Genomic DNA, 26,593 nt, shown 5'->3' with positions numbered 1-26,593 from the left:
CATCCTCCTCCTTTTCCAGGACATGTCCTCTTCTGTCACATTTCAAAATGTCCTCCATTTGGATCATGGCTAAGAAGCATGGATTTATAATTACATGGGTGTTTTTAGCTTTTATTTTTGGCCATGTCCTACATATTTTTGCTTGGGTGCCCTACATTTTGGGGTGAGGGCATTGGTCACCTTGGTCAGAGAGCTTTCCAGGGGTTTAACTGCCATTCTGCTGTGGTGCTGGAACAAACCACCATTCCCAGAATTCCATAGCATTCAGCCAAGACAGTTAAAGTGGTCTCAAACCAGATTATTTCTCCAGTGTAGATGCAGCCCAAGCCTTTTGCCTCTCTTATGCCTGAGATTTCAAAGCCCAGCCTTGGCACCACAACAAACTACAAATCCCAGGATTCCATAGGATGGAGTGATGAGAGTGAAAGCAGTGTGGCAGCAGCCTAAGTGTGCTTAATGCAGTTCTTAACATGGTGCACTTCTTGCCTACAGAGTCTCGCAAGACTTTTTTGTTTAACAACTTGTACCCATTAACTCCATTTCATGTCTCCTTTATTTAGTGGGGAGGAATACAGACAAAACAAGTCAAAATGAAGAAAAACCAAAGTCCCTTGACCAAAGGGTTTGGTTGTGGAATAAGCCTCTGAAATATGCAAGAGGCAATGTTAAAATAAAGCCATGTTCAATGCTCAAATGTGCTGTTTGGAATGGGGAGAGGGGGGTGGCCAGAAAGGGAAGTACATTTCCGTGATCTGTCTACGAATAATGTCAAAATGTCCTCCATTTTGATCATGCCTAAGAAACATGCATTTATATTAACATTTCAAAAAAAGCCTCAATTTTTTGAGTGTCCTCCATTTTTATAAAATGTGTCCTACATCTGAAAATGTTGTCCTGCATTTGTCCTACATTTGTCCCGGTTTGGAGGTCCTCACTTATGGCAACCCTATGTAACCGTTCAGGAACTTTGTTCTCTGCTCCCATAGAAATACATTCAGTTCCTCTATCAAACCGAGGGGGGGGGGGGTAAAAACAAACAAAATAACAAAGCATAACAATGCAATGAATCAATGAACATCTAATATGGAATTAGGAATAAGTCATCCCCCTTCCTGCCATGATCATAATGTGGCATTAGTCTTTGAAGATTCCTGTGTGCCTTGTCTTACATAGAATCATAGAGTGGAAAGGATCTCAAAGCCCAGCTAGTGCAGGAGTAGAAACTAGAGGGCTGCATTAGCCCCTGAGGGGACTTTGAGGGGTCTCAGATTAAAAAATCTGGAAATACATTCTTTTTTAATAAAAAGGCCTCTCTGAGGCTTAAAATGTCCCCCAAACATGGCAAAATTCTCGCATGCCCTTCAGAGGGCATTTAAGTTCATTTGGGGCATTTAAAATGACCCTGTGATCCACACCTCAGGCCTAGGCAAAGCCCACTGTCAGTAGAGGAATCCACTGCTAAAGCACCCCTGACAATTGACCACTACTAACTCGGTTTAAAAATCTTCAACAGAGAAAAGTCCACCACCCTCTGAGACACACTCTTCCAATGTAGAACAGTCTTTTAATATTTAACTGGAATCTCCTTTCTTTTTATTTGAATCACTTGGTTTGTGTCTTGTCTTTAAATAGATCCTTAAATGTTGTAACAAGATTAAATATCTTTTTCATGAACCACAGTGCTGTGTCAGGCAGAACAAAACCAGTTTGGACTGGGATTTTCCTCTTTCCCTAGGTTCTCCCTAAAACAGTGAGGACTAAAATGTTGTTGTTGTTGTTGAATGCCTTCAAGTTGTTTCCCACACTTGCCCAGACCTGTACACTCATGTTTACTTCCCATTATGTTATTGCTTCATTTTCTAAACTCAATCATATGTCAACATTTCAATGAATTCTTTAACCTTCCATGGTAATCCTCTCCATATACATACTAAATTAAAACCTAAAATTATAGCATAGATGTAGTATGAAGCCAAAATCTATTTTTTTTACTTTTATTTTTTATTTTAACCAATATATAGACACTTACATATTTCATGTCATTTATAACATATCTTAACAAACATAACCCTCCCTTCCCCCCCCTCTTCCCCTCCCCCCCATACCCGATATAAATACATTTCTCTCTCTCCACTTCATTCTTCATTGTACATTAACAGACATAAACCTGGGTACTTTCTCTCTTTCCCTTCATGATTCACTCTGATTCTATACTTTTCCAATATTATATAACTATGTTCCAGTCTTCTTCTTCTTCCTCCTCCTCCTCCCTTTCTTCTTTGAACTTTCTGGATAATTTATCTGATTCTCTCATATCCAATACTCTTTTAAACCATTCTTCCATTGTGGGCATCTAGTTCACCTTCCATCTTTGGGCATATAGCACTTAGCTGTTGTGATCATGTATAGTATTATTTTCCAGGTTTTTTTTTCAATTTCACTTCCTATTTTACATGTCATGTTTAACAAGTACAATTCTGGTTTCTTTGGAAAGTTCATTGCTAAAATTTCCTTTATAACAGAGTGTATTTTATCCCAGAATTGCTTCGCCTTCCTGCAAGACCACCACATATGGTAAAATGTTCCTTCTGCCTTCCCACATTTCCAACATGTTTTATTTACATTCTTATATATTTTTGATAATTTAACCGGGGTCAAATACCATAAATAAAACATTTTATAATAAATCTCCTTTAAAGTTTGTGCCAGTGTGAATTTATTAGTTTTTAACCACGATTTGTCCCATTCTTCCAAACTTATATTATGTCCTATCATCTGGCTCCATTTAATCATATTATCCTTTATACCTTCTTCTTCCAAATCCCTTTTTAACAACTCTTTATAATATTTTGATATCTTCTTCTTTTTCTGTTTTTCACAAATTATAACGTCCCATTCATTTTTTCCTCTTTCTATTCCTTCTTCTTTCCAATCTTTCTTAAATCTTTCCTCTAGTTGTTTGTATGGGAACCAGTCTATTTTTATCCTCTCTTTTTCTAATTTCTCTCTAGATTTCATTTTCAGAGTTGCTCCCTCTCCTTCTTCCAAGATCTTTTCATATGTAATCCATTGTTCTTGTGTCTTTTTAAATCTTCCAAAGTGTGCCTCTTGTGGTGAAGTCCACTTTGGTATTTTATTGTAAAAAATTTTCTTACCATGCTCCCAGATTCTCAACAAACCTTTTCTTGCTACATGATCTTTAAACTCCTTGTCCTCTTTCCATTTTTTATATACTAAATATGCATGCCACCCATGCTTAATGTTATGACCTTCCAAATTCAACCATCTCCCATTTTTCAAATTAATCCAACCCTCTACCCATAACATTCCGCATGCATAATAATACTTTTGTAAGTCCAGTGTTCCCAAGCCTCCTCTCCTTTTGTCATCTATTATATTATTCCACTTTATCCGTGCTTTTCGACCGGCCCAAATAAACTTAAAATTATAGCATAGATGTAGTATGAAGCCAAAATCTATTTTCTATGTTCAAGTTACCAACCTCCGACACTGGCAGGGTTCTTGGGGAGGAGGGATGAAAAAAAGAGAGACAGAATTCAGGAAGCAAACCTTTCCAGGAGTTGATTTAGTACCAGTGAAAGGAGCAAGAATTCAGGGAAGGATCCAACTATGGTGGCACATTTGGGGTGAGAAAAAAAGGGGGATGAGAGGAGAAAAAGGACAAAGAAAGAGATGAGCAGCCATGTAACAATTAAATTTGATTAGGAAACAATAACAAGAATCTTGGCCTCAAAAAACAAACAAGCAAACTTTGAAATAAGAGGGGTATATACTCCTCCCCACATTAAATGACTATGAGGAAGGAGTGGGTTTGTGCCCCATGACCACATTGCCTAATGCAGCGGTTCTCAACCTGTGGGTCGTGACCCTTTTAGTGGTTGAACGACCCTTTCACAGGGCTCGCCTAAGACCATCGGAAAACACACATTTCCGATGGTCTTAGGAACCGAGACACCACTCCTCTATGGTTGGGGTTCAGCACAACATGAGGAACTGTATTAAAGGGTCACAGAATTAGGAAGGTTGAGAACCACTGGCCTAATGCAATACTTCCTAGTACCCATGCAGTGTTGTCTAAAAGGGATTATGGGGCTGGAATAGGAATTTAGATTATTTGGATTGGATGAGGGCAAACAAATTGAAACTTAACCCAGACAAGACAGAGGTGCTCCTTGTCAGTTGTAAGGCAGATCAGGGGACAGGGATATTGCCTGTGCTGGGTGGGGTGACACTCCCCCTGAAATCTCAGGCTTGCAGCTTGGGTGTGCTCCTGGATTGTACTCTGAGCCTGGATGCCCAGGTTTCAGCAGTGGCCAGGAGTGCATTTGCCAGCTGTGCCCATTCCTTGAGACGTCAGACACATGCCTTGATTACATTCCATTTGGACTACTGCAGTGCACTGTACATGGGGCTGCCATTGGAAACTGTTCAGAAACTTGAGCATGTGCAAAACACCTCTGCCAGAATGCTGACTGGGTCCAATTATAGGGACCACATAACTCCCTTCCTGAAACAGCTTTACTGGCTGTCCGGGCACAATTCAAAGTGTTGATTATGACTTATAAAGCCCTACACGGCTTCGGTCCAGATTATTTGAGAGGCCGTATCTCCCTATACAAACCTGCTAGAACCCTAAGATCTTCCGGGGAAGGCTTTCTCTTGGTCCCCCCACCATCACAGGTGAGGACACGAGCAAGAGCCTTCTCAGTGGCTGCTCCTTCCCTCTGGAATGCCCTTCCACGAGAAGCAAGGCTGGCCCCCTCCTTGCTGGTCTTTCATTGGCAGGTTTTGGTCAGGCAGGCTTTTAACGTGTAGTTATGGGATGGGTTTTACATGGAATGGGTATTGTGATTTTATTGTGATTTTAATATTTGTAATTTTATATTGTTTTTAGCTGATGTTTTAATTTTTTTATTGCAATATGTTTTTAAAATTGTTATTGTGAGGACCTTGAGTCCCTTCAGGGAGAAAGGTGGAATAGAAAATAAATAAATAAATAAATAAATAAATAAATAAATAAATAAGTTACATTTATACCTTACCTTTTCTCCATGGAACTGAACATGGTGCTTGAGATGATAATAATAATAATAATAATAATAATAATAATAATAATAATAATTTATTTATATACTTCTATTCCTTTTTTAGATCATAGCGGTGTACATACACATTAAAAACAATATAAAAACATGCTAGGTGCCCTCATTCTACCCATACATATGGAGACATTCAGCGAGCAACATGGAAAGCTTAGCATGGCTATGTGGCTATGTTCATTGTGTGATGCTGTAGTCCTAAAACATAACTTTTCCAATCTCTATGATGAGGCACTGATTATTGGTACATATGGAAGGGGAAACTTTGCTGGAAGGGGAAGCTAGGACCCTTTTCTCACTAAATCCAGTAGCATGCCTTCCAGCGGAAATACAGTCCATCCCCCCATGTTGACTGAGTACATAATGTGGATTATGTATATGAGTACTCCCATAATGAAGCCTTCATGAATTACAACAGCGATGAGCCATGTTTTCAGTTGAAGTATTAAACATGGATGTAGAGCCTAGTTAAAAGACTCATATGCCTTTTCAGGCTTAGAAAGACGTTGAAAAAAATCTGTTCCAGGAGCTTGTGTATTCCATGTTCAAATGCTTACCCCTGTATTTCTGTATAAAAGCTGACTATACTTAGGCAAAAGGTGCCATTAGGCTGTGCCTATTGGCTGCTGGAATGGATCCTAGTAACCATATGCAGCTCCATATTTTCTCTCTCGGCAGCCACAAGAAGGGCAAATAAGGCAGACAATGGGAGATTAAAACCAATTTTCTTCATCAACTCCATCTGGTCGGGTACGCCTGCCCTAAAAGTAATATGTTCTCTGTCTGAGACTGTCTCCCTTATAGTGCATGTGTGTGCTTGTGTTTCACAAAGCAGCATTTGCTTGTTTTGTTCCCTGCTTAATTTCAGTGGTTTCTCATTTGAATAAAAATCCGTGGTGAGTCAAAGTGAACAGTAAAGCAGCTGGAGTGCAGCTTTTTATAGCTCCAGGTTTTTGCATTTGGATTTGGCGCTTAGTATCGGCATACCTTTGCTCTCGAAGATACCCGACTGCTACAGACATAATTAACCTCCCCTAGCTGTGAAGCTTCAAGCAGAACTCTTTAAAGGACATGGCCTTGGCATTGCTGGTTTGGCACCAGCCGTGGGATTCGGGAGACTTTTGATCCTGCGTATTAGTTACGTTTCTGTTTGAATCAAAGTTTTTTAATTAGCTTAAAGGCTGCCGTCTTACATACACCTTTCAAAGTATGGCCAGAGAGCATGACTAGATTATGGATACTTAAAAGATCCAACCCCCCTCCCCACCCAGGATGGTGTAAGCGCATCCAGAAGATTCAATTTCATGAATACAAAACTTCATACTGCTTATCTAGCACAATAAAGCATTGTCAGAGAATTTGGTTTTAAGATGAATCTGTATTTTGCAGTCAGAGAAAACCCCTAAGCATGTAAAATTTTCTTGCTTCTTAATGTGGAATAGATACACCTTCCTTGTTTCTAAACTCACTTTAAAAGTTTGGACAGCCAACTCTTGTCCCTATAAATGTGCCTTGTGGATGAATAAATTATTTGAAAGTAGTTTTTGAAGTAAATTAAAAACACCAGAGCAGAATAATATGAGAATGCATATTTTATCTGTTTTCCTTTCTATAGCTTTTAAAGAATGAACTTGGAATTATTTATTTTACTTTTTTCTTTCTTTTTTGTGTGTGAAGCAAGCAGAAATTATTGCTATATACCAAGTGAGACCTTAAACCTTCTGGTGCTTTCAGCTAGAAAAAATCTATTGAATCAATACCTGGACAATAAATCAACATTTCTGTATAAGCCAGTTGTTTATTCTAGTTGGGAACTAGCAATTGGATTGAGGCCTAAAGCTGCATCTGCAGTGCAAAAGTAATCCAGGTTGACACCACTTTAACTGTCATGGCTCAATGCTATGGTATTCTGGGAACTGTAGTTTGGTGAGACATGTAGCATTATTTGTCAGAGAACTCTGCTGCCATAACAAACTACAGTTCCCAGAATGCCATAGCACTGAGCCATGGCAATTAAAGTAGTGTCAACCTGGATTATTCCTGCAGTGTGAATGCCTCAGTCACTTGCTGCCTTTTCCATTTATTTATTATTTATTATTATGGTATTTATACCCTGCCCTTCATCCCTAAAGGCTCTCAGAGCAGCTTACAATTATTATTTTTAATTAGACGGTTCCCTGCCCTCAGGCTTACAACCTAAAAGACAAAAGGAGAAGGGAATGGTGGTGGGAAAGGGGATGAGGTCCAGTGGTTCTTCTCTCTCTCTGACCTGGACCATGGCAGATGGACTGGAAGGAGGGCTCTTCTTCTTAAGGATAGGCTCAATAGCATTGGGTCTGTCTTTTCACTCCCTCCTAGGCCAGATGGAGACATGGAGGGAGGGTGATTTCCCATGTATACAGCCTACATAGCTAATGGGCTACTCTAATCAGAGGTTATAGGTATCACTCATTTAAAGTTTTATTATGAAGTTTTCATATCTGAGTGAGTTATGTGTAAGTGCTTCTATGAGCAAATGAAAGTGGGAGATTAATAATAGCTGCTGGGCAGGGCCTTTCATTAGGAAGCTATTGTTTCATTGTACAGAGACATTTTCTGTTATGGAAAAATCTTTACAGCAACATGGCTGGCAAGGAAGACTGAGTAAAAAAAAAGCTTTCAGCTGTAGGTATTAGAGGGATATTGTATCCGTAGCTCTGAAGATGGGCATCCAGGCATTAATTGGAACAAATACATCTTGGGGGGGGGGGGGGAGATTACAGTGTCCTTTGTTGCTTACAAGCATGTGTCTTCATTTTGTGGTTAAATCAATATTAAAAGCAATTATTTTCATTTTGAAACATTAATTTCATTAAAAGTCATTACATTAAAATTAGGCTAGTTGCTTGGCAGGGTAATTTGAAATATTTTAGGTGTTTCCTTGATTCCAGACAGTGATTTATGTAGAATTGCTTGTGGTTTGAAGAGATGGTAAAGTGTGTGAGAGAGAGAGATTGAGAGAGAAACGAGAGAAAGATAAGTTGAGGCTGTGCAGAAGGATCAGCTAGCAGAAAAAGGAGGTCAGATCTAGTGCCTGGGGAGGAGGGAAAAAAGACTGCAGCTGCTGTTGGTTCCCCTTCTGCCCATATGGCAGGAGGGATCAACCCAATACCTGTACTGCAGTTGAAATTGCTGTGTGTCAAATAACTCAACAGCTGTCACACGTATTGGATAGTGCCTGTGACATTATCAAAAAGTGATGTATTCTCCATCCCTAAAGTGGGCCACATCATTCTGGAGAGAGTGAAATACTTCTGTGATTCTTAATTTCCATCATACTCCATAAACACATCAGTGATCCCAAAGCTTTCTACCATCTCCTTGTAACTTTTCTTCCCAAAGAGTGTTCACATGTTAATATGGAGGATGCTTCCATAATCCTGTCTTTCTTTCAAAAGGAGTTGGGAAAGATCTGTTTCCCCCCACTGCATATGGCAAAGTTTTCTTCCTAGGCATCACTCCTACCATCCTGTCTCCTTTATTTTTCCATTGTCTGGTAGCTAGGCCCTAGATTTACATTGACAGCCTGTCATCAAAGAAAGTGTGTAGGTGTGGGTGTGGTTCATCCCAACACTGTGACAAAATGCCAGTGTGCTAGACTGTATGTTGGTTTGTTTAAGATTGTGTATGTTTCTGTTTTGTCTCCCCTCTCCCTTTTTAAGTGACATTTTTTAAACAGATCTCTTTATCAAATGTCTCACCTTTGCCCTTTCTCCTGATTCTTATAGATTCCATCCTGGACAAGGACTGGTACTGTACCCAAAGATAGGAGACAAACTGGATATTATATGCCCAAAGGTGGACTCTAAAACTGGTGGCCAGTATGAGTACTATAAGGTCTATATGGTTGAGAAAGACCAAGCAGATAGCTGCACTATTAAAAAGGACAACACACCTCTACTCAACTGTGCCAAGCCTGATCAAGATGTTAAGTTTACCATCAAGTTTCAAGAATTCAGCCCTAATCTCTGGGGCCTGGAATTTCAGAGAAACAAAGATTATTACATCATATGTAAGTGAACAATGATTTTTGTTTCCTTTCTTTCTGTCTTGCTGTTTCTTAATTTATTCATTGTATTCAATCAAGTAAGAAGCTTAAAGGATTTGTAGTGTTTTCTTTTAAAGTATTTTCATGGCAGCTTATTATTAACCACCTTCCCTACTGTTTTAGATCCTGTTTTTTTATTTCCAGGTTTTCATAGAACCGATGTGGGCTCTGTAATTGTGGAAGTGATGCTAGTAATGCAATTTGTGGAAAACATGAGTATCTTAATTGGGTTCAAAACAATATATGCAAGAAGAAAGCTGCTTGTGTGCTAGTGCTACAGTTTAGTAGTACGGTACTGTATTCCACAGGCCAAACTTATGTAAAACTTTAAACACACAGTGTATGTATGTATGTGTGTGTGTGTGTGTGTGTGTGTGTGTATATGTTGCAGTGTTACAGTATCACCCTCCTGACATAGGCTATCTATCAATAAATGCTTGCTAAACACCAAGCACTAGCAGTCCTATATTATCTCTTTTAAAACTCTTTTAAAACACAGGGAAATTATCAAAAAGTGAAATGATATAGCTGCATAAGAAAATAAGAGAGCCCTTAAGTTAAAATTAATTGACGGATTAGTCTTGTGTATAAAAAAAGTGGTTTTAGTTATTACTTGGGCAGTTCTAGGTGCTGAAGAACCCTTGCACGAATTCCCTCTAAAGTTGCAGAAAAGTAGAGTCACTTCGACCACACTGTTGATTGAATGAATTCTTGCTCTGCCTTTATACTTTTAGAAACCCCCCGTGTGGTGGTAGAAACTCATATTAGACTAAATTTTGTATTAACAGAGGGCAGAAAATGGGGTGTGTTAGGGGAAGGTGTGGTTATGTCATCCAAGCCTTTGTTTCCCTAATATGCTTATAGAAATGACACAGTCTTGTGCCAGCCCTGGTAATGCTGTAGTTAGTCTATTCCTTCCCATTTGTTTATATATTATTTATTTACTTTATTTATACACCACACCGCCTTCCTCCCAGGTTGGGACCCAAGGCAGCTTCCAGAGATGATAAATTAAAAACATTTACAATAAAGTTTCAAAAACAATTAAAATCCACACATAAAACACTATAAAATCATTTAAAATCATATAAAAGATAAAAGCAGATAAAACATACATCTAAATAATAAGTGTCTCTGCTTAACTATTAAAAGCTTTCTTGAATGAAAATGTCTTTGCTTGCTGGTGAAAGGAATGTGTATGCTAACTTCACAGATTTTGATAGATCATTTGCAGTTCAGTAGCAAAGAGATGTATTATGGTATGTTGCTTTTTTTTTACCCAGGTTGTCTTGCATGGTTGCTGGACCTATGCTTGATATGAAACAAATCTCAAAACATTTTCTCCCTTTCAACTGCTGTAATTCATTTAAAATGGATACAGCTAATATTTAAAATCATTTTTTTAAAAAAATTGAGCCATATTGAAAAAAATGGCAATAAAGGTAATAGCTCTTTTAATATTATGTTCATTCTGCTTGTTTCTGGTAAATTCATTATAAATAAAATAAGTAACAGTAAAATAGTCTAGCAATTTCAGTGTAATTAAGCCATGCAACAATAAGAGAACTGATGAAATAGCAAATGTGGGGGTGTTTGAAAATGCAATTTGCTGATTGTAAGATTATTTTTTAAAATACTGCTGTCTTGGTAGGCATAAAAGGCAGAACAGTTCAGTGCTATAGCTTGTGACTTTTGAGGAAAGTGTAACAGTGAATTTTATTTTGCTTGATTATAAAGTGCAATGTTGAAACCAAAGACAGTTGCCAAGCAGGCCTGATGAAAAAGTGCAACATAAAAACGTCTGTCTGTGCTCAAATAGCTGGTTCTGAGGATGAAATATTTCAGTTATCTAATGCTATGGGGATTAATTCTCCACAGTAGGCCAGCTGTGACATAAATGGCACCATTTTAATTATTACTTGAGAGTTATGGACACAAATGGAACTTCATGGTAGACTGTCAGCTTTGCCGTATCTCTGTCGGTAATCCCTCTGAGTAAATCCATAAGTAGGACTCATTTTCTTCATTTTTGTATAATTATTTCATTATGGCAATAAGGTATAATAGATGTTACATTTCCGGGAGGATTAGAGCATTCTTTTGAGGTTATAGAATTCGCTGTCCCTTCAGCCTGGTGCCTCGGAAATGGTGCTAGACTTATCGTAATGCTTCAGAAAAATTATTGCTTAGAATAGGAACGCCATGATGGAAGTCTCTATAATTGGTGGATGTTGGTGCCTTAAAAGGTCTGATTTCAGATCACCTGAGACTATACATTCCCGGACTGAAACCCAGTTGAGATATCTATTTTCTTCATAAAAGGCAGGCATTCGATAGCAGAAATTCCACCCTCCCTGCATGCCCAGTTTTAACTTCTCAAATGTCTACTTATGATCTTTTTTGTGGTATATAATATGTAAAAAAAAAGCACAAAAAAGCTTTAATATTTAGGTTATAAATCCTAATGTTTCTTGTCAATAAAGGTATATTACTGGAAGAATGGCAATTATTGTTCCCCTTACCAGAAACAAGCCATGCACTTGGACAAAAATAGCTATTATTTATGTGCAAGTTTTTCAGCATTTCTAGCCGCAACATTTTGAAATATATTTTTGTCATTACTGAATTGGTGAATAAATTAAGTTATATATACATTTTAAAAAATCGCTATATCAGACAACTAGACTGCAGTTGGTAGTGTAGGTGCAGCAGCAACTGTAAAATGGCTGTGGATGCTGTGATGGCCTGGGAGGGGGGTCGGATATGAAGTTGTCTCTGAAGAGCAAAAGGTGGCCTCTTGGTTTCTGAGCAGCTTTCCCTGTCAGTGATATTTTGTGGCCTTCTTGTCATTGCATACCACTGTGAAAAAAAAGCAAAAAGCAAAAAGCCTTATACTGTATGAATGGAGCATTACAACAAATTACTAGCAAATACTAGCTGGGAATTAATTATTCCTAAAATCCACAAACAGATAGGAATTCAAGGGACATTGCCATGCCATTTAATGTGGAATGTAGCATTATAATTGTGCAGTGTGACTGGACAGAGTAAAGACAGAGAACTTTATCGCATGGGCCCTGGAACGGGCCCATTGCGTTCTAAAAAGGGGTCGTTCTGGGGATGGAATGGGCCCCAGAACGCATCTTACCACACTCTGGAATGCCACCACTGCCGCCGGACGTTCCAATCGCGGCCCACATCCGTTCCAGGGGGTCCAGTTTCTGAGAACTGTTCCAAAGCGTTCTCGGAAATCGCGCCCCCTGGAACGGATGTGGGCCGCGATTGGGACGTCCATCGGCAGCAGCGGTGTTCCAGAGTGCGGTAAGATGCGTTCTGGGGCCCATTCCGTCCCCAGAACTACCCCTTTTTAGAATGCAAACAGGCCTGTTCCAGGGACCATGTGATAAAGTTCAGAGAGAGAATCAAAGGGGACAGAGGGCTCAGCAGTACTAGTCCACACTGTTTCTTCTTTCTCCTACCTTCCTCCTTTATAGCAATAGCAAGTACATTTCTACACTGCTTATCAGGGCACCTATGCCGTTTTCAATGTGTAAACTAATTGCTCCCAACAAGCTGGGTACTCAGTTTAGCAACCTACAAAAGGATGCAAGGCTGAGTGGATCCTGGAGCCTGGCCTGAGTTTGAACTCACAATCTTGTGGCTGTGAATGGCTACAGTGCTGGCATTTAACCACTGCGCCACAAGGGCTCCTTAAATTCTTTAGCCTGTGAAATGTTCACCTCGGGGGTCACCATAAATTGGAAATGACTTGAAGGCACTCAGCAACAACAAATGTTAATAGGGACAGAGATGTAGAGGAAGGGAGGATGTTATATGAGGAAAAGGAGAATATGTATGTATATATGTATGTAAAAAGCAGGAACTGTGGATGAAACATTGAGTTCCAGGATGTGGAAAACATAGAACTTTATCGCATTGGCTCCTTCCGTTCCGTTTTGAGCACGGAACGGAAGGAGCAGGGACAAGTGAGGAACGAGTAGGGGACGGATTTTACCGCACGCACCCGTCCCTCATTCGTTCCGTTCCCCCTCTCTTCCGTTCTTAATCTGTTCCAGAGGGGGAAATTTTTGAGAACTGTTCTGAACAGTTCTCAAAAAGTGTTCCCTCTGGAACGGAAAGGGCAGGGAAGAGAGGGGGAACGGATCGAGTGAGGGACGGGTGTGTGCGGTAAAATCCGTCCCCCACTCGTTTCCGTTTCCTGCCAGGCCGGGCCGAGAACCCGGTGCGATAAACTTCAGGGTTGCAGGTTAAGGGTGACAAGAGACCGTGAAATGATTTTTGGGAGACTTGGGTATGATTGAGGAGTGGGAGCATTGAAACAAAATATCTTCTGAACAGACTGTATCTGCATCATCATATCCTAACTAAAATTGGAGACAGGAGTATTTCACAACTCAAGACGAAAACAATGCAAACTATTTTAGTCCAGTGGTGTTTGTGTTCACCAGGCATCTTAAGAACCACATGTCCAGTGATCAAATGAGTATTTTTCTTCCTATCTGGGCAAGGCTTGTAACAGAAATAGAAACAGGCAACCCACCCAGGGCAAAACAATCGCTAGATCAGTTTTGCTTCCTTTTGGATGTTGTCACTATATCAGGGGACCTGTAGTTCTTGAAGGCAAGTAGCTTACCCCATGTTGTGCCTTCTGAATGCTAACATTTGCTTTTTCATTTTAAAATAATGAATCTAAACTGGAAGGTTCAACACTTCTGTTGCCAAGGGCAAATGGTAATCAAAAAAGATAGTTTCTGATATTGACAGATACTTATAATCTGCTTGCATCTGAAGATTTCAAGGCAATATAAAATAGTAATAAAATGTACAAAGTATTTAACTTGTTAATGAAATCAATGGTGGGTTGGATTACACAAGAAAACTAATCCTGTCCCTGAGATAAAAATAAAATAAAATGTTTCCTAATTCTAAATAAGTTAGTCTATCCATTTTGTGGCTTAATAACAAAGAAAAGTCACAGATACACTTTTGCTAATACATATACTATATATTCTAAAAATGTATTTCTACACATTTATAAATAATATTTATAAAGAATAGCAGCACCTGTATTAATATTAATATAAAGATTTTTTCTTTACTATTCTGCTTTATTAAGGTTGCTAATACGATATTTATTTCATGAGTCATATAAGCAAACCAATAAATAAATTAAAAAACATATTTGTAATAAATGTCTAGAGAATTGGATAAATGGATGAAAATTATTTTGAAACACACACACACACACACACACACACACACACACACACACACACACACACAAAATCCTCCAATATAAATCTTCCAATCAAACACTTGAGATATGTGTTATTGACATCTTAGACAAAAACTGAGCTATATGCAGAGAAATTTAAAGTAGAGAACATTTAGTTAGGGGGGAAATACAAGCACTGCTCTAGGTTTGGAAGTCACTATTTTATTTATTGAATATTTGTTTGTATTTGTATTGTCATCTTTGTTATGTCAACGTTCTGTTAAATTGTTTATGTAATTATTGTATTTTAAGATGAAATCTCAATAAAAATTATTATTATTTAAAAAAAGAACAGCAGCACCATGTCTAGGTTGCAAAGACAGAATGTTTGCCTAAACCCATGTCTATTTCTCCTGATTCTTTTTATTTTTCATTTTTAGTCTTAGTATGCTTTCCGTGCTTTATCATGTTTTGATACAGGAACATTCTTTATTTTTGTATCTTTTGTTTTAAATAAATGAAGTTTAACTTATAAAAATTGTAGATTTTTGGCTTTAACTTGCATTTCTTTCAGCAAGCAATTTTTTGCTGACCATAGGCAAAATACATTCTTTGTCCTTTTCCTCACTGTGTCCTCAGAAAGCTAAACAAATTACCCTCAATTCCTTTTATTCTAAGAAGATATGGGAAGTTCTATCACAGAATCTTTTAAAGAGACTCTTGTTTGCAGTTCATCTTTTTGAAATAAATATAAATCATACAAATAAAAGGATTGAAATGGGGGAGAAAACGGCATTTACTGAGCTTATGATTCTTGTCTGTGTACAGAGTTGGTAGAGCTAATGGGGTTTCAGTTCACTGGGGTGTTTTTCCCTAGTCCACATGGGACTTGTAAACTCACTAATATGGCTATTGGAAATGGTCTTTGTTCATATTCAGTGCCATTACCTAGGCAATGTTGGCAGTTGATCTCATTTAAAACTAGGCAAAAAGGTACTACATCAGGAAATCTGAGTACCAATTCTTTATTCTCGAGGGTAGCAAATGAGAGCTTAAGATGGCTTTCCTTTATAATGGGTGGGAGCTAGTGAGCAAAATGGGAAGGTTTCCTCCCTGGTGTGTACTAGACTTGAAAATAGAGAGGAAAAGAGAAGTGATTACTTAAAAGAGAAGAGGAATTGTTTAGGAATTGCTCAGATTGAAATGATTTAAATATTTTATAATGTGAAGCTGAATATTTCCAGCTCCTGTTTATTTATAGCATTCCACTTTCCCCAACTCGTTTTCTACACACACACACAGTTATGCACACAGTCTGCTCTGTAAATGATTTAACAATACCAAGTGAAAAAAATACCATAAAGAAAAGCCATTTCTCTGTTAAAGGAGCTTTTATATATTCATTATGCAGATTAACATTAAATGAACTAAAATGCTTTAAACATAATAAATAACTTAAGCCACTGTGTTACAAAGGCTTACACCCAGAGGTTTAATTTTATGTATATAAAGCATCTCTGTGACTTAAGTAGGACTACTCCCATGTGTAAAGTTAACTACTAGTGTAAAACTCTGCAAAATGAGTGCCCCAAGGCCCTTTTCCTCTTGCTGTGGGATTTGAAGAACTCTCATTAAATCAAAGGGAGTCATTTGCATCCTGCTGAAAATAGGCCCATTAAAGAAGAGACAGAATAAATTTAAATGAGTAGTATAATATATTTTGGAAAAGTGCTTAATTTTTCCTCTATAGATACAAGTAGGCAAAAGGCAAATATATATTTAATGGTACAGATGGGATGACCGCATGTACACCATAAGCATAAGAGCAAACCTCATCTATAGTTTCTGCAGTTTTATATTTACTTCACTACCGATTCATTTCATTTATGTTTCATATTGTACAGTGACTAAAGCAAGTTTTATTCCAAGAGTAAGGGAAATTACTGGATGCTGTGTCCCGTCCCCCCGCCCCCGAGCCACTTTTTCAGAACTAACCCTGACATAAGAACTGGGGATGTATACTTTGTTTTTCTCTGCATTTCTACACCATAATAGAAATGGTTGAAAAATTGGGAAGAGTGCCACTGATCATTTTTACTTCAAATACATACTCTGCTATTGTGTGCAAATTGCTTTCTTCCTATATTTCTGGTGCATATGTTGGCATTACTGTATTATATAACCTTAGTTTATGTTTGTATAGCCTGAAGTGCAAAGGAATAAATGGTGTCTTGTGCGCAAGGAAATGTGTATGTAACAATATCTAATTTGTCCCACAGCAAATTATTTTCAATATCCATTTTGATAGTGCCAATTGTTTGAGAGAGATGGAGAGGCATATGTCCACTTTCCCCTTAAACAGAGGAAAGATGTTCCCATTGAGTCCCCACTTTCCCAATTGCATGATTGATTTTCATGAAATTTTGACCATGCTGTTGACACATTTGTCATTGCACATGTTACTCATAGCTCAGTCTGGGAAAGTGTTTCTAAGGCTCCAGTGGTGGATCAAGAAATCAGCAAAGGAAACTACATACAGTGGACCCTTGTTATAAACTGGGGTTTGGTTCCAAGATCCCCTGTGGATAACAAAATCCGTGCATGCTCAAGTCCCATTAAATATAATGACATAGCAAAATGGTGTCAGTTATAAAAAATGGAAAATCAAGGTTTGATATTTGAAATGCATACTTTTTTTGAACATTTTCAAACTGTGGATTCTTGAATCCATGTATAAAAAATCCATGTATAAGAAGGGCCGATTGTATGTAGTATATGTTGAAATTTTAGTGAGTAAATGGCTGTGGAGATTATCACACTGGCTGTCTTTTCCCGAACTGGGCACTGGCTGAGACCGGGCTGGGACACCATGTCTTATCACAGAGCTCTGTGCTCAGATTGTTACCATCCCATGCCAGATCGGGACTTCTCCCGTACTTAGCTAAAATGTTTCTTTTCCATTCTTAGCAAAATAATGGGAGATGTTCCGATCGGGTGCGGGATGGTTCTGATCTGGGCACGAAGTTGTGTGATAACACATGGTCCTAGACCAGCCCCTGCCCAGATTGGAGAAAAAGCAATGCAATAATCTCTTATGCTTCTTCTTTCACTTTATCTTCTTTGCATAGAGTTGCCCTCTCTCTATTGGGAGATATCACTTTTGCAAAGAGCTCAAAGTGTTAGCATGTATTCTTGATACATTTTATTGGGGGTTAGAGTGCCTATTATTCTGATCCCCAAGGTAAAGATATCTACATATTATGACGATATGGATTATATGACAATCAACATTGTTTGTGTAATGGGCAAAATCAATATGAAATATCCATAGGTTGTGTTATGTGTATGTAACTTAAAGTTTATCGAAACTGTCTTGCGTGTGAATTATGGCTTAGGAAAGTTACTTTTTTGGAGGCTGTACCTCCTAGCTTTGGTAGGAAATATCTTGAAGATTTGACTGTGTGAGAATGAAGGCCTTATGTTCATAACTGACTTATATATTCAGGAAAGTTTGCTTTGGTTGTGTATATGTATGTGCTTTCAAATCACTTGTTGACTTGTGGCAACCCATGAATTTCATACACTTATCTAAGGCAATAAATACCCAGAAGTAGTTTTGCCAGTTCCTTTGCCTTGGTTACCACACTGTTTATTTTGCCAGGGCTTTGAGGCTTTTAAAACAGTATGTTTTTACTCAGTAATCCTTATACCAACTCATAAGCTATCAGTGTGTTGAAGAACTGGGGTTGGTCTTCTTGCCTGCTAGGATGGGAAAGAGTGGTCAATTTTTTTTCATTTAAAAACAACTGGTAACTCAGACATCCGTGGTTTAGCAAGATTCCCATTAGCAAACCTGGATCTTAATATAATTATGTGTATTACTTTGGATGTAAACAACAGTATATTAAAATAATAATGATGTTAAAACTTCCTATAGGCTTTGTATCTGATCTGGAGATTTAAAATGCCGAATAATTTTTGTAATAGACAATGGCAAATAGCTTTGTGTGTTGTTCAATAAAGCATACTTCTGTTTGTGTTAAAAGTAAAAAGAGGAGATGAAGGTATTCTTTTATTGAAGCAAACATGTGGAAAATTGCACAGGATTGTTATAGTAGAGACTGTCTCCCCTGAAAGAAATGAGGTTCATCTGTAGGGCAAATCCTGACTGTGTCACTTCATTGGGGTTACCGTTGCACTCTCTGCGGTCACAGCAAATAACATCATGTCCATCTAAGCCATTAGAGCTGTGTGAGTGGCACATTTTCTCGTCTGTAGTGTTATATTCTAAAATGTCACTAGGCATTAACTCAGTCAATGGTGATGTCCTACCACCTAGAGATGAACCCTGCCTCAAGATGATGTTTTCCACTTCAGTGCCACTCTTATAGCAATTACTGGGTCATTAATATCATTGCATGCAATTAGTGACAGTAGACTGCACAAGGAGTTTGTTATATTTTCCCATCCCCAGTAGGAATTTTAAATTCTAACCTTTCTCAAACAAGGGACTGAGTAACAAATGGTAAGAATGTTTGAGATGGCAGACAGAAATTATTAGGCTGTATCTCTAAGTCAATGGACAATATCTTCCTGTGTTATGTTGTGGTAGACATTTTTCTATGACAAGAACACATGCAAATCAAATGCTAATCTATTTTGTTTGGTTGAATGTTTAAGGGGAAAAATACTGAAGATACTGGGAAATGTTTTCCCCATCTTTTTGGAACTCTTTCTCCATGTTTTTCCATACATGCCTCACAGCCAATATCTGTGTGACTAGTTGGGTTCCTTCCTTCCTTCCTTTGTTCTGTACAGGTTTACTTGTATCCAAAACCACTGTAGAAACAGCAAACTTGAGTGTTAACTGTCATGGGAGTTGTGCAGCACTATCTTTCATTGTTAACACATTTCTGCTTTTTCTTCCTTCTGTATCTTGAAAAGCTATTCTTTTTTTTTTTTTTAAAAAATGCTATGACCAATACAGTGCACCCTTTCTTTACATGGGGATCCGTTCTGCCCGCCCCATCCCCTGCATAAAGAAAAAACGCGTATGTTGGAGCCCCATTAGAAGCAATGGGGCTTGTGCCCGTGGCACACCGCAGGGCACACCCCCCATTACTTCTTCCGAGCGTGCCCAGGCTTCTTCTGGTACAGGCTTCCAGTGTATGCTGGAAGCCGTGTATGGCGCGCCCATGTATAATGCGGACGCACTGTACTTGGTGGGGAGAACACGCTAACTCAGTGCTGCAGAAAGTTCTCAGCCATAATGAAACATTTGCATAGTTAAGTTGCCTAAAAGAGTCTGTCTTTTAGCAATTTAAGATCATATTGAATAAAGAGGGCATTTAGGATACCATGGGCCATGCAAGAGAAAAGGTGGCAGGGAGCCTTAAGCAACAAGCTCCATTGCTTTTGCAGTCTCCAATTAATATTTGTTGTCTTTGCATGTGGTTATTGTTCTTTTATAGAAATAGTCGTGCAGGAGCACTGTGTCTTTGTAGGCTGTGCCCTAGGTAATTTATCATCTATTATGCTTTACTGTAATACATAGAAAGGAAGCATGTCCCTTTTACTGTGGAGGGGCTGAATTCCAGGGTTCCAAAAAAAAAAAAAAAAAGGTTGGATTCATGCATGATTGTTCTATGTGCAGTGGAAACCTAATCGCTGGCATAAATGAATATAACTTGTTCCTTCTCCTTGCATGTGGTGACTTCCTCATCACCTTGGCCAACCTCATTTTTTCTTCATACCGCTTCCTTGTGTATTTCTTTTTTAAAATGTCAACCTACAGTCAGGATTTACTGTTTTAAATATTTAATCCGTAGAATGGTTCAGTATTTTATATACATGTATTTATTCCAAAATAAAAGCCTGCTGCTGTCTGCTGCTGAATGAAGAAGAGGGAGTTTGAAGGCAGAAAATCTACCAGAAGTGACTGAAAGAGATTCTGTGTTGGCCTTCTTCCAGTGAATGTTCCATGTGTTCCTGTTCTATTTTGGTCATATATGAGTTCTGTGTATTTCAAGTGAAGGGTCTAGTCCAGAGTTTCTCAACCAGAGTTAACCAGAACCTTAAGCTTCCTTGGGATTTCTAGTGTTCAGTGAGGGATTGTGATTTTTAAAAAACACCATTTTTTTTGAGTTATAGATAACAAATTTATGCGGAAGGTTACTGAGATCTGAAAATTACTGTATTTCCAGGGTTACTATGGGGCTGTGTTGCAAACCCATAGCACATGTGCCCTTTCTGGCACGTGAAGCCACTGTCCAAACCTCCCCAGTTTTGCCAAACTCTGAAACTGCCCCCCACCCCCCAATTTAGCTGCAATGCATTGAAGCTGGGGTAGGGCTTCGGCTGGTGCAACCCTATGTTCCCACTATGTTGAGAGTGAATGTGTGGAGCGGTTGCAAGAAGCAGGCTCATGAGTTTATTTTCACATGTCCATGCTGGCAAAGTCAAGGGAAGGATGTGCAACATTTACCCCTCAAAACGTAGGTAGGCTTTTATTCTGGAATAAATGCGTGCATATAAAATACTGAACCTTTCTACAGATTAAATATTTAAAGTGGTATATCCTGACTGTAGGTTGACATTTTAAAAAAGAAGAAAGAAATACACAAGGAAAAGGAATGAAGAAAAAAGAGGTTGGCAGATGCAGAGGTAGTGAGGAAATAATTAGCTTTGGCTGGGTTCTGCTATAATGAAAGGATTCTGGCCTCGAAAACTTGATGGCTTGTCCATACTGCATGGAAGTTGCTAGGGAATAGGAAGCCTTCTGAGCTGCTGGGGTGGTTGCAAAATAACCTCATCAAGTGGCAGTACAGTGGGCCCTTCACATTTGCTGGGATTAGGGACACAGGATCACCATGAAAGTGGGAAAACTGCAAATAAAAAAAACACCTTTCTTTTTTTTACCTGAGAGAACATCTCTCTAGGGCCTACAGTGCAACTCTTTGGTCAACATCTGCTGGATATTGAATTCTCCTGGGGGACCTACTGTATTTACTCGTGAAAGGGAGAAATATCACTTCTGTCCCTTCTCCTTCTCTGGACCTCTCCCAACTGATTCCAAGGTGCTGCAGGAGAGATTTTAACATTGGATTGAGAAAGGAAGCAAGTGGATTTAAATGGAGAGTTGTTTCCATAGGAAGCAAGGTATTGCAAAGGGGACTGGAGAGATGGTTTTAAATTGAGAGGTTTTTTTTTTTTTTATAGGAAGCCAGGTCTTGCAAAAGGGACCAGGGAGAGAAGCAAGTGGGTTTAAATGAAGAGTTCTTCCCATATGATGCAAGGGATTGCAAAACAGACTAGAGAAAAAAGCAAGTGTATTTAAATGGGGAGTTTTTTTCCATAGGAAGCCAGGGCTCGCAAAACGGACCAGAGAGAGAAGCAAGTGGAACTAAATGGAGAGGTTTTTCCATAGGAAGCCAGGGCTTGCAAAATGGACCAGAGATTGAAGCAAGTGGATTTAAATGGGGAGTTTTTCCGATAGGAAGCAAAGGCTTGCAAAATGGACCAGAGAGAGAGAAGCGTTTTTAAATGGGGAGTTTTCCCAATAGGAAGCAAAGGCTTGCAAAACAGACTGGAGGGGTAAGGAATTGGTGTTCAGTGGAGATTGGGGCACCAGGCTTGCTTGCTTTAGGACCTTTCTAAGCACTACTGATGTATTGACCCTTATATAAGTCTACTCAAAAATTTAGGATCAATTTTGGGGCATAAATTTCAACTTATAGTCAAGTATATACGGTACTAATGCTTAAAGAAGTGTTCTCTCTGGGAATCTCTAGAATGATTCAGTGTGACTTTTGGTGGAAGTTGACCATAGAGTCATACTGGAGGACCTAGATATTCTAGTCAAAATGTATTAATCAAATCCACAAAAGTCAAACCCACAAATATGGAGGGCTGGCAGTAGTTAAATCAAAAATAGATACACATTTCAGGGCTGATATTTGGATTACTTACTCTCTCTAACATTGCAAATCTCCATAAATCACGTATTAGTGATCATTTAAAAGGGATTTTGTTGTTTCCTCCCCACTTTCTCCTCCTTGTTAGTTAAAAGAATATGAATAAATTCCCAGAGTAAATTTGTCACAGATCAACAAGTCTAGTAACAGTGGGGCTTCTGTGCTTTGAACCTTCCATGAGAGGTTCTTCTACATATTCCAAACTCTTGAAGCTCTGTGATCAGGGGCTTCATGTGTAAAATACCAAATTTAATACCATTTAATTAAAGCACTTGCTTAGATCACCACAGCTGCTTTATGTGCAGTTTCTAGCTGTTCCAGAAACAAGCACCTTGATTTGTGGGTTTCTTTCCTGTGGGTCTGGGTGTTTTTAAAAGCTGTCTTGTAAAATTAGATAACATATTTGTAAGGAGTAGTAATTACTTAACGCTTTACCAAGGAAGGCATTTAATGAAGGCAGAAACAACTGGCAGGAGCCACAGAACAGACATGCAATCCTGTGGCAAGCACATTTCCTTCTATTTTTTTTTAAAGGCCATGTACTCGATAATCCTGTGAATTCACATTAGATCAAACACAGCTTTGCATCAAGAATAGTTATTACTGCTATTGCTGGATCTAAAGCTTTAGCTATTTCTCCCCAACCCCCCAACCACATATACTTTACTTTTAGGATTTTTTTTTTTTTGGTTGCTTATCTGTCTTTTAAGGAGAGTATTTGGAGAAAGTTGAATAATAGCTCACATTTGCAGGCTTCTTAACTTTTAAGAACCTTAATTTCTGAAAGTAGAGCTTCCAGTAATGAGCTTTACTGTTTCCGAAGGAGTCCTGGGATGGGCTTGACAGTTCTCTGCATACCAGTTTGTTGTAATCCCACTGAAGGCAATGAGGCGAAGTGAGTGGAGGATGGCAGCCTGCCTGTCTCTATGCTTGATCACCCAAGAGGAGACATTTGACCTTGCTGCAGCTCCTTTGATTTCATAGTATCCATCCTTACTGACCAATGCAAACTAACCTCAGGGAAGACTTAGCCTCTGCAAAACTATTGAAAAAATAAGAACTGCTTGTGATATGTACACTCACTTTACTTCTGCCTCTTCTCTAGTTTTCAAAAGCCTGTTTGTTCAGCAATAGTAGTAGAATAAAGGAATAGTACATGTGAACATAGAAAGCTTCCATAATACCTAGTTAGACTTGGTTGTGGTGGTGGTGTGCCTTCAGTTTGTTTTTTACTTACAGTGATCGTATCATGGGGGTTTTCTTGGCAAGTTTCTTCAGAGAGGGGCAGTGGAGTCACTAGGGTTGGTGTTACCCAGTGCAGTGACTCATGGTGTCACCCTATCCATTGATCTTTTCCCATTTCACGCTAAACAGAATCCTTAGCGATGCTTTTTTGCACTAATGTTACTTATAAACCATAATTCCCATATACTGCTGAATGAAATGCTATTAGTTGTGACATAAACAACCAGCAAAATTAAAATTATAACTTTAAATTACAATATCACACACAACCTGAATGTATTTACAGATACATAGTGAAGATTTGGTTAAAATGTGATGTTTTTAAAGAAAATAGTTTCTCCCAAAAGGTAGGTGTTTGAGGAGCAGTGGTGTCATCCCTCCTTAGGTTGTCACCTGGTGTGGTTTGCACCCCCCCCCCCCTTGTGACACCACTGCAGAAGGGGTTTGCCATTGCTTTCCTCTCAGGCTGAGAGTGTGTAACTTGCCCAAAATCACCCAGTGGGTTTCCATGGCATAGCCAGTATTCAAACCCTGGTTTCCAGGGTCTAGTCCAACACTCAAACCACCCACAGTGGAAACAGAGTATTGGTCCTTTTATCCTAGCATATTAAACTCTGGCTGTGAGAAAATCTCCAGGATTCTGCCCTAATCCTACCTGGAGATTCTTGATATTACCTGTGCCGCATCCAAGTATTTGTCAGATCTGATCTTCAGAAATCAGACAGAATGAGTTCAGGATAGCATGATGATTGGACCATGGAGAACTCTTTACAAGTACCTTTTTCCTCTCTTAAAAATGAATGCATACTACTAGCCTTACTTCCTGAGTCTTGTAACTATGGAGATTATCACACAGAACTATTCTAATGGGATAGATGCATGTTTAACCTGTCAGTGATGGATCTTACCTCATTCCCTGTAGACAGCCTGTATACAACCCAGGCTTATCCCATGGCTTTTCAAGAAAATTCCGCTCTTGAGAAACTGGGATAAGCCTGGGTTGAATATGGGCTGCATGTGGGCCACATATGGGCTGCCTACAGGGAATGCAATAATATCTGTCATTGACGGGTTAAACGCACATCTAACACATCGGGATATCATGTATATAATCTCCTGTGGTTTTATATGTGTGACCCTCAGTTTGTGTAGTCCTCCCTTCCCTTCCCTTCCCTCCTTGGACGTAGTCACGAAGAGGTGATCAGCATTTTATTTTTTTTTACATTTATCATTATGTCCAAAACTATGGTTTGAAACAAAACAATGGTTCCCTTTCGTTTCCTAGCTATCATGACATTCTGAGTAGGAAGTCTGAAGCCTTTAGTTCTTTATTCCAGTTAGCTACAATTTATCATTGGGTATATAACTGTGGTTTCTAGAAACAAGCCAAGATTGTAAACCATGGTTCAAAATAGGCTTCTGTCTCTAAACCAGGTTACCTGGATAAAAAGGAGGAAGGAAAGAGGTGGGGGGGGGGGGGAAGAAATGTACTAATTGCTGTTAGTTTAAAACGGAAGAGAAGTGTCCACTTTTCTTGCAGCTGTGCTATGGGAGAAAGGAAAACCTATGAATTAGAGCTCCATAACAATGATTTATAATTTAGGATTATACCCAAATTGGGGTGTTCTCTATATTCCAGAGTTTACTGAAGGTAATAACTTCTCAGAAATGAGATTACCAAGTTCTCTCTTTCAGAACTATATAACATTTCATAGCCACAGGAATTAGAAATGAAAGGAGCAGTGAAGGAGAATTTAAAACTAACTGTGCCAAATGTTTATAATTATGTTCACTCCACATCTCTGTGCAGTGAAAACTTCTAGAGTGCAGTATGGCTTCCTTTAAAAGAAAGTGACTGGTTTATTGGTATAGTTGTTGTTGTTTTTTGTATATTTGTTGCTGTTGTTGTTTTGTTGGTGGTAGTATGCAAATACCAGAATATAGGTAGAGATTAGGTGAGGAACACCACAGTGAGCAATCCAGTCTGCTGTCTCATGTCATATGTTTAGAGAAGCAAACTGCCCTTGGGCCCATTACTTCCTGCACTCAGTCTTGGCTTTTTCTTCCATAGTGTCTTATTTAAACTACAGTTTTTGTTGTTTCTTCTCATACTTACCAAACCTAAATTAACCAGGAGTGTGTGGAGGATAAAGGCATGCCATGTCTTCTAGCCTTTTCTTTGGTACAGAGACTAGTTTTCTATCCCAGCATCTTCTGGGAGCCACATAAATGGTTAAAATACATTAAAAAGAAAAAAAAAACAACAACTCACAAGTGATAGGAACTCAACTATTGTCAGAAACTGGGTATTTTTAATAGTGAATGGGGAGGCAATTTGTATGTGTGCCTTTGACTCACATGTCAATTTATGGTGATCCCATGAATTTCATAGGGTTTTCTTAAGCAAGGAAAACTTAGAAGTGGTTTAGCCAGTACCTTCCTCTGAAATATAGTCGTTCATCTCCCTTTTTGCCAGCAAAAAGAGCAACATGGGGAATCAGGAGGGCCCCAGGACTTTGCCTGTCCCCATTTTAGCCACCCAGAAGATATAAGGAAGATCTACTGTTGAGAACTATTGACCAATCCTAACAGAAAATTCATGTGGCAATTTTTCAGGATTGCTAGTGGACTTTCTAGTGGCACTTCTGTCTCTCCTTAACCACCTCCTGTACAAATTCCTCTCCATTTCATTTTGGATAATATTAAGTGAAAGGTCCATCACATATTTGGTAATAGAAAATATACTGGATTAGTTAGAATAATAATAATAATAATTTATATTCTGCTTTTTCACAAAGGAATCAAAGCGGATTCCAACATCAAACAATTAAAAGAGTTCAAAGCTGGCCTTTCCCCATACCAGGCAATCCTGTCTTTCCAGGAAACACAGAGAAGCTTTCCAGTATTCGCTTTTGCCCATTTCTACATACCC

The 26,593-nt window shown here is 38.8% G+C and overlaps 1 protein-coding gene across 2 annotated transcripts in view; it reads left to right on the top strand.

Moving 5' to 3' along the window:
• LOC149319200 (ephrin-B2-like) overlaps positions 1 to 26,593 on the top strand; it is a 64,057-nt gene that overhangs the window by 24,738 nt on the left and 12,726 nt on the right. For both annotated transcript variants that reach the window (XM_089511253.1, XM_089511252.1), the window contains exon 2: positions 8,888 to 9,171. In XM_089511253.1, the coding sequence (XP_089367379.1) occupies positions 8,888 to 9,171 (284 nt within the window). The remainder of the gene's footprint in view (positions 1 to 8,887; positions 9,172 to 26,593) is intronic.

The sequence above is a fragment of the Sceloporus occidentalis genome, unplaced genomic scaffold (genome assembly GCF_023333645.1).
Source record: "Sceloporus occidentalis isolate IW3139 unplaced genomic scaffold, rSceOcc1.0.p SCAF_2, whole genome shotgun sequence".
NCBI classification, from domain to species: Eukaryota; Metazoa; Chordata; class Lepidosauria; order Squamata; family Phrynosomatidae; genus Sceloporus; species Sceloporus occidentalis.
Note: the sequence above shows the minus strand (reverse complement) of the source record. Positions and strands in the feature narration are given on the sequence as shown.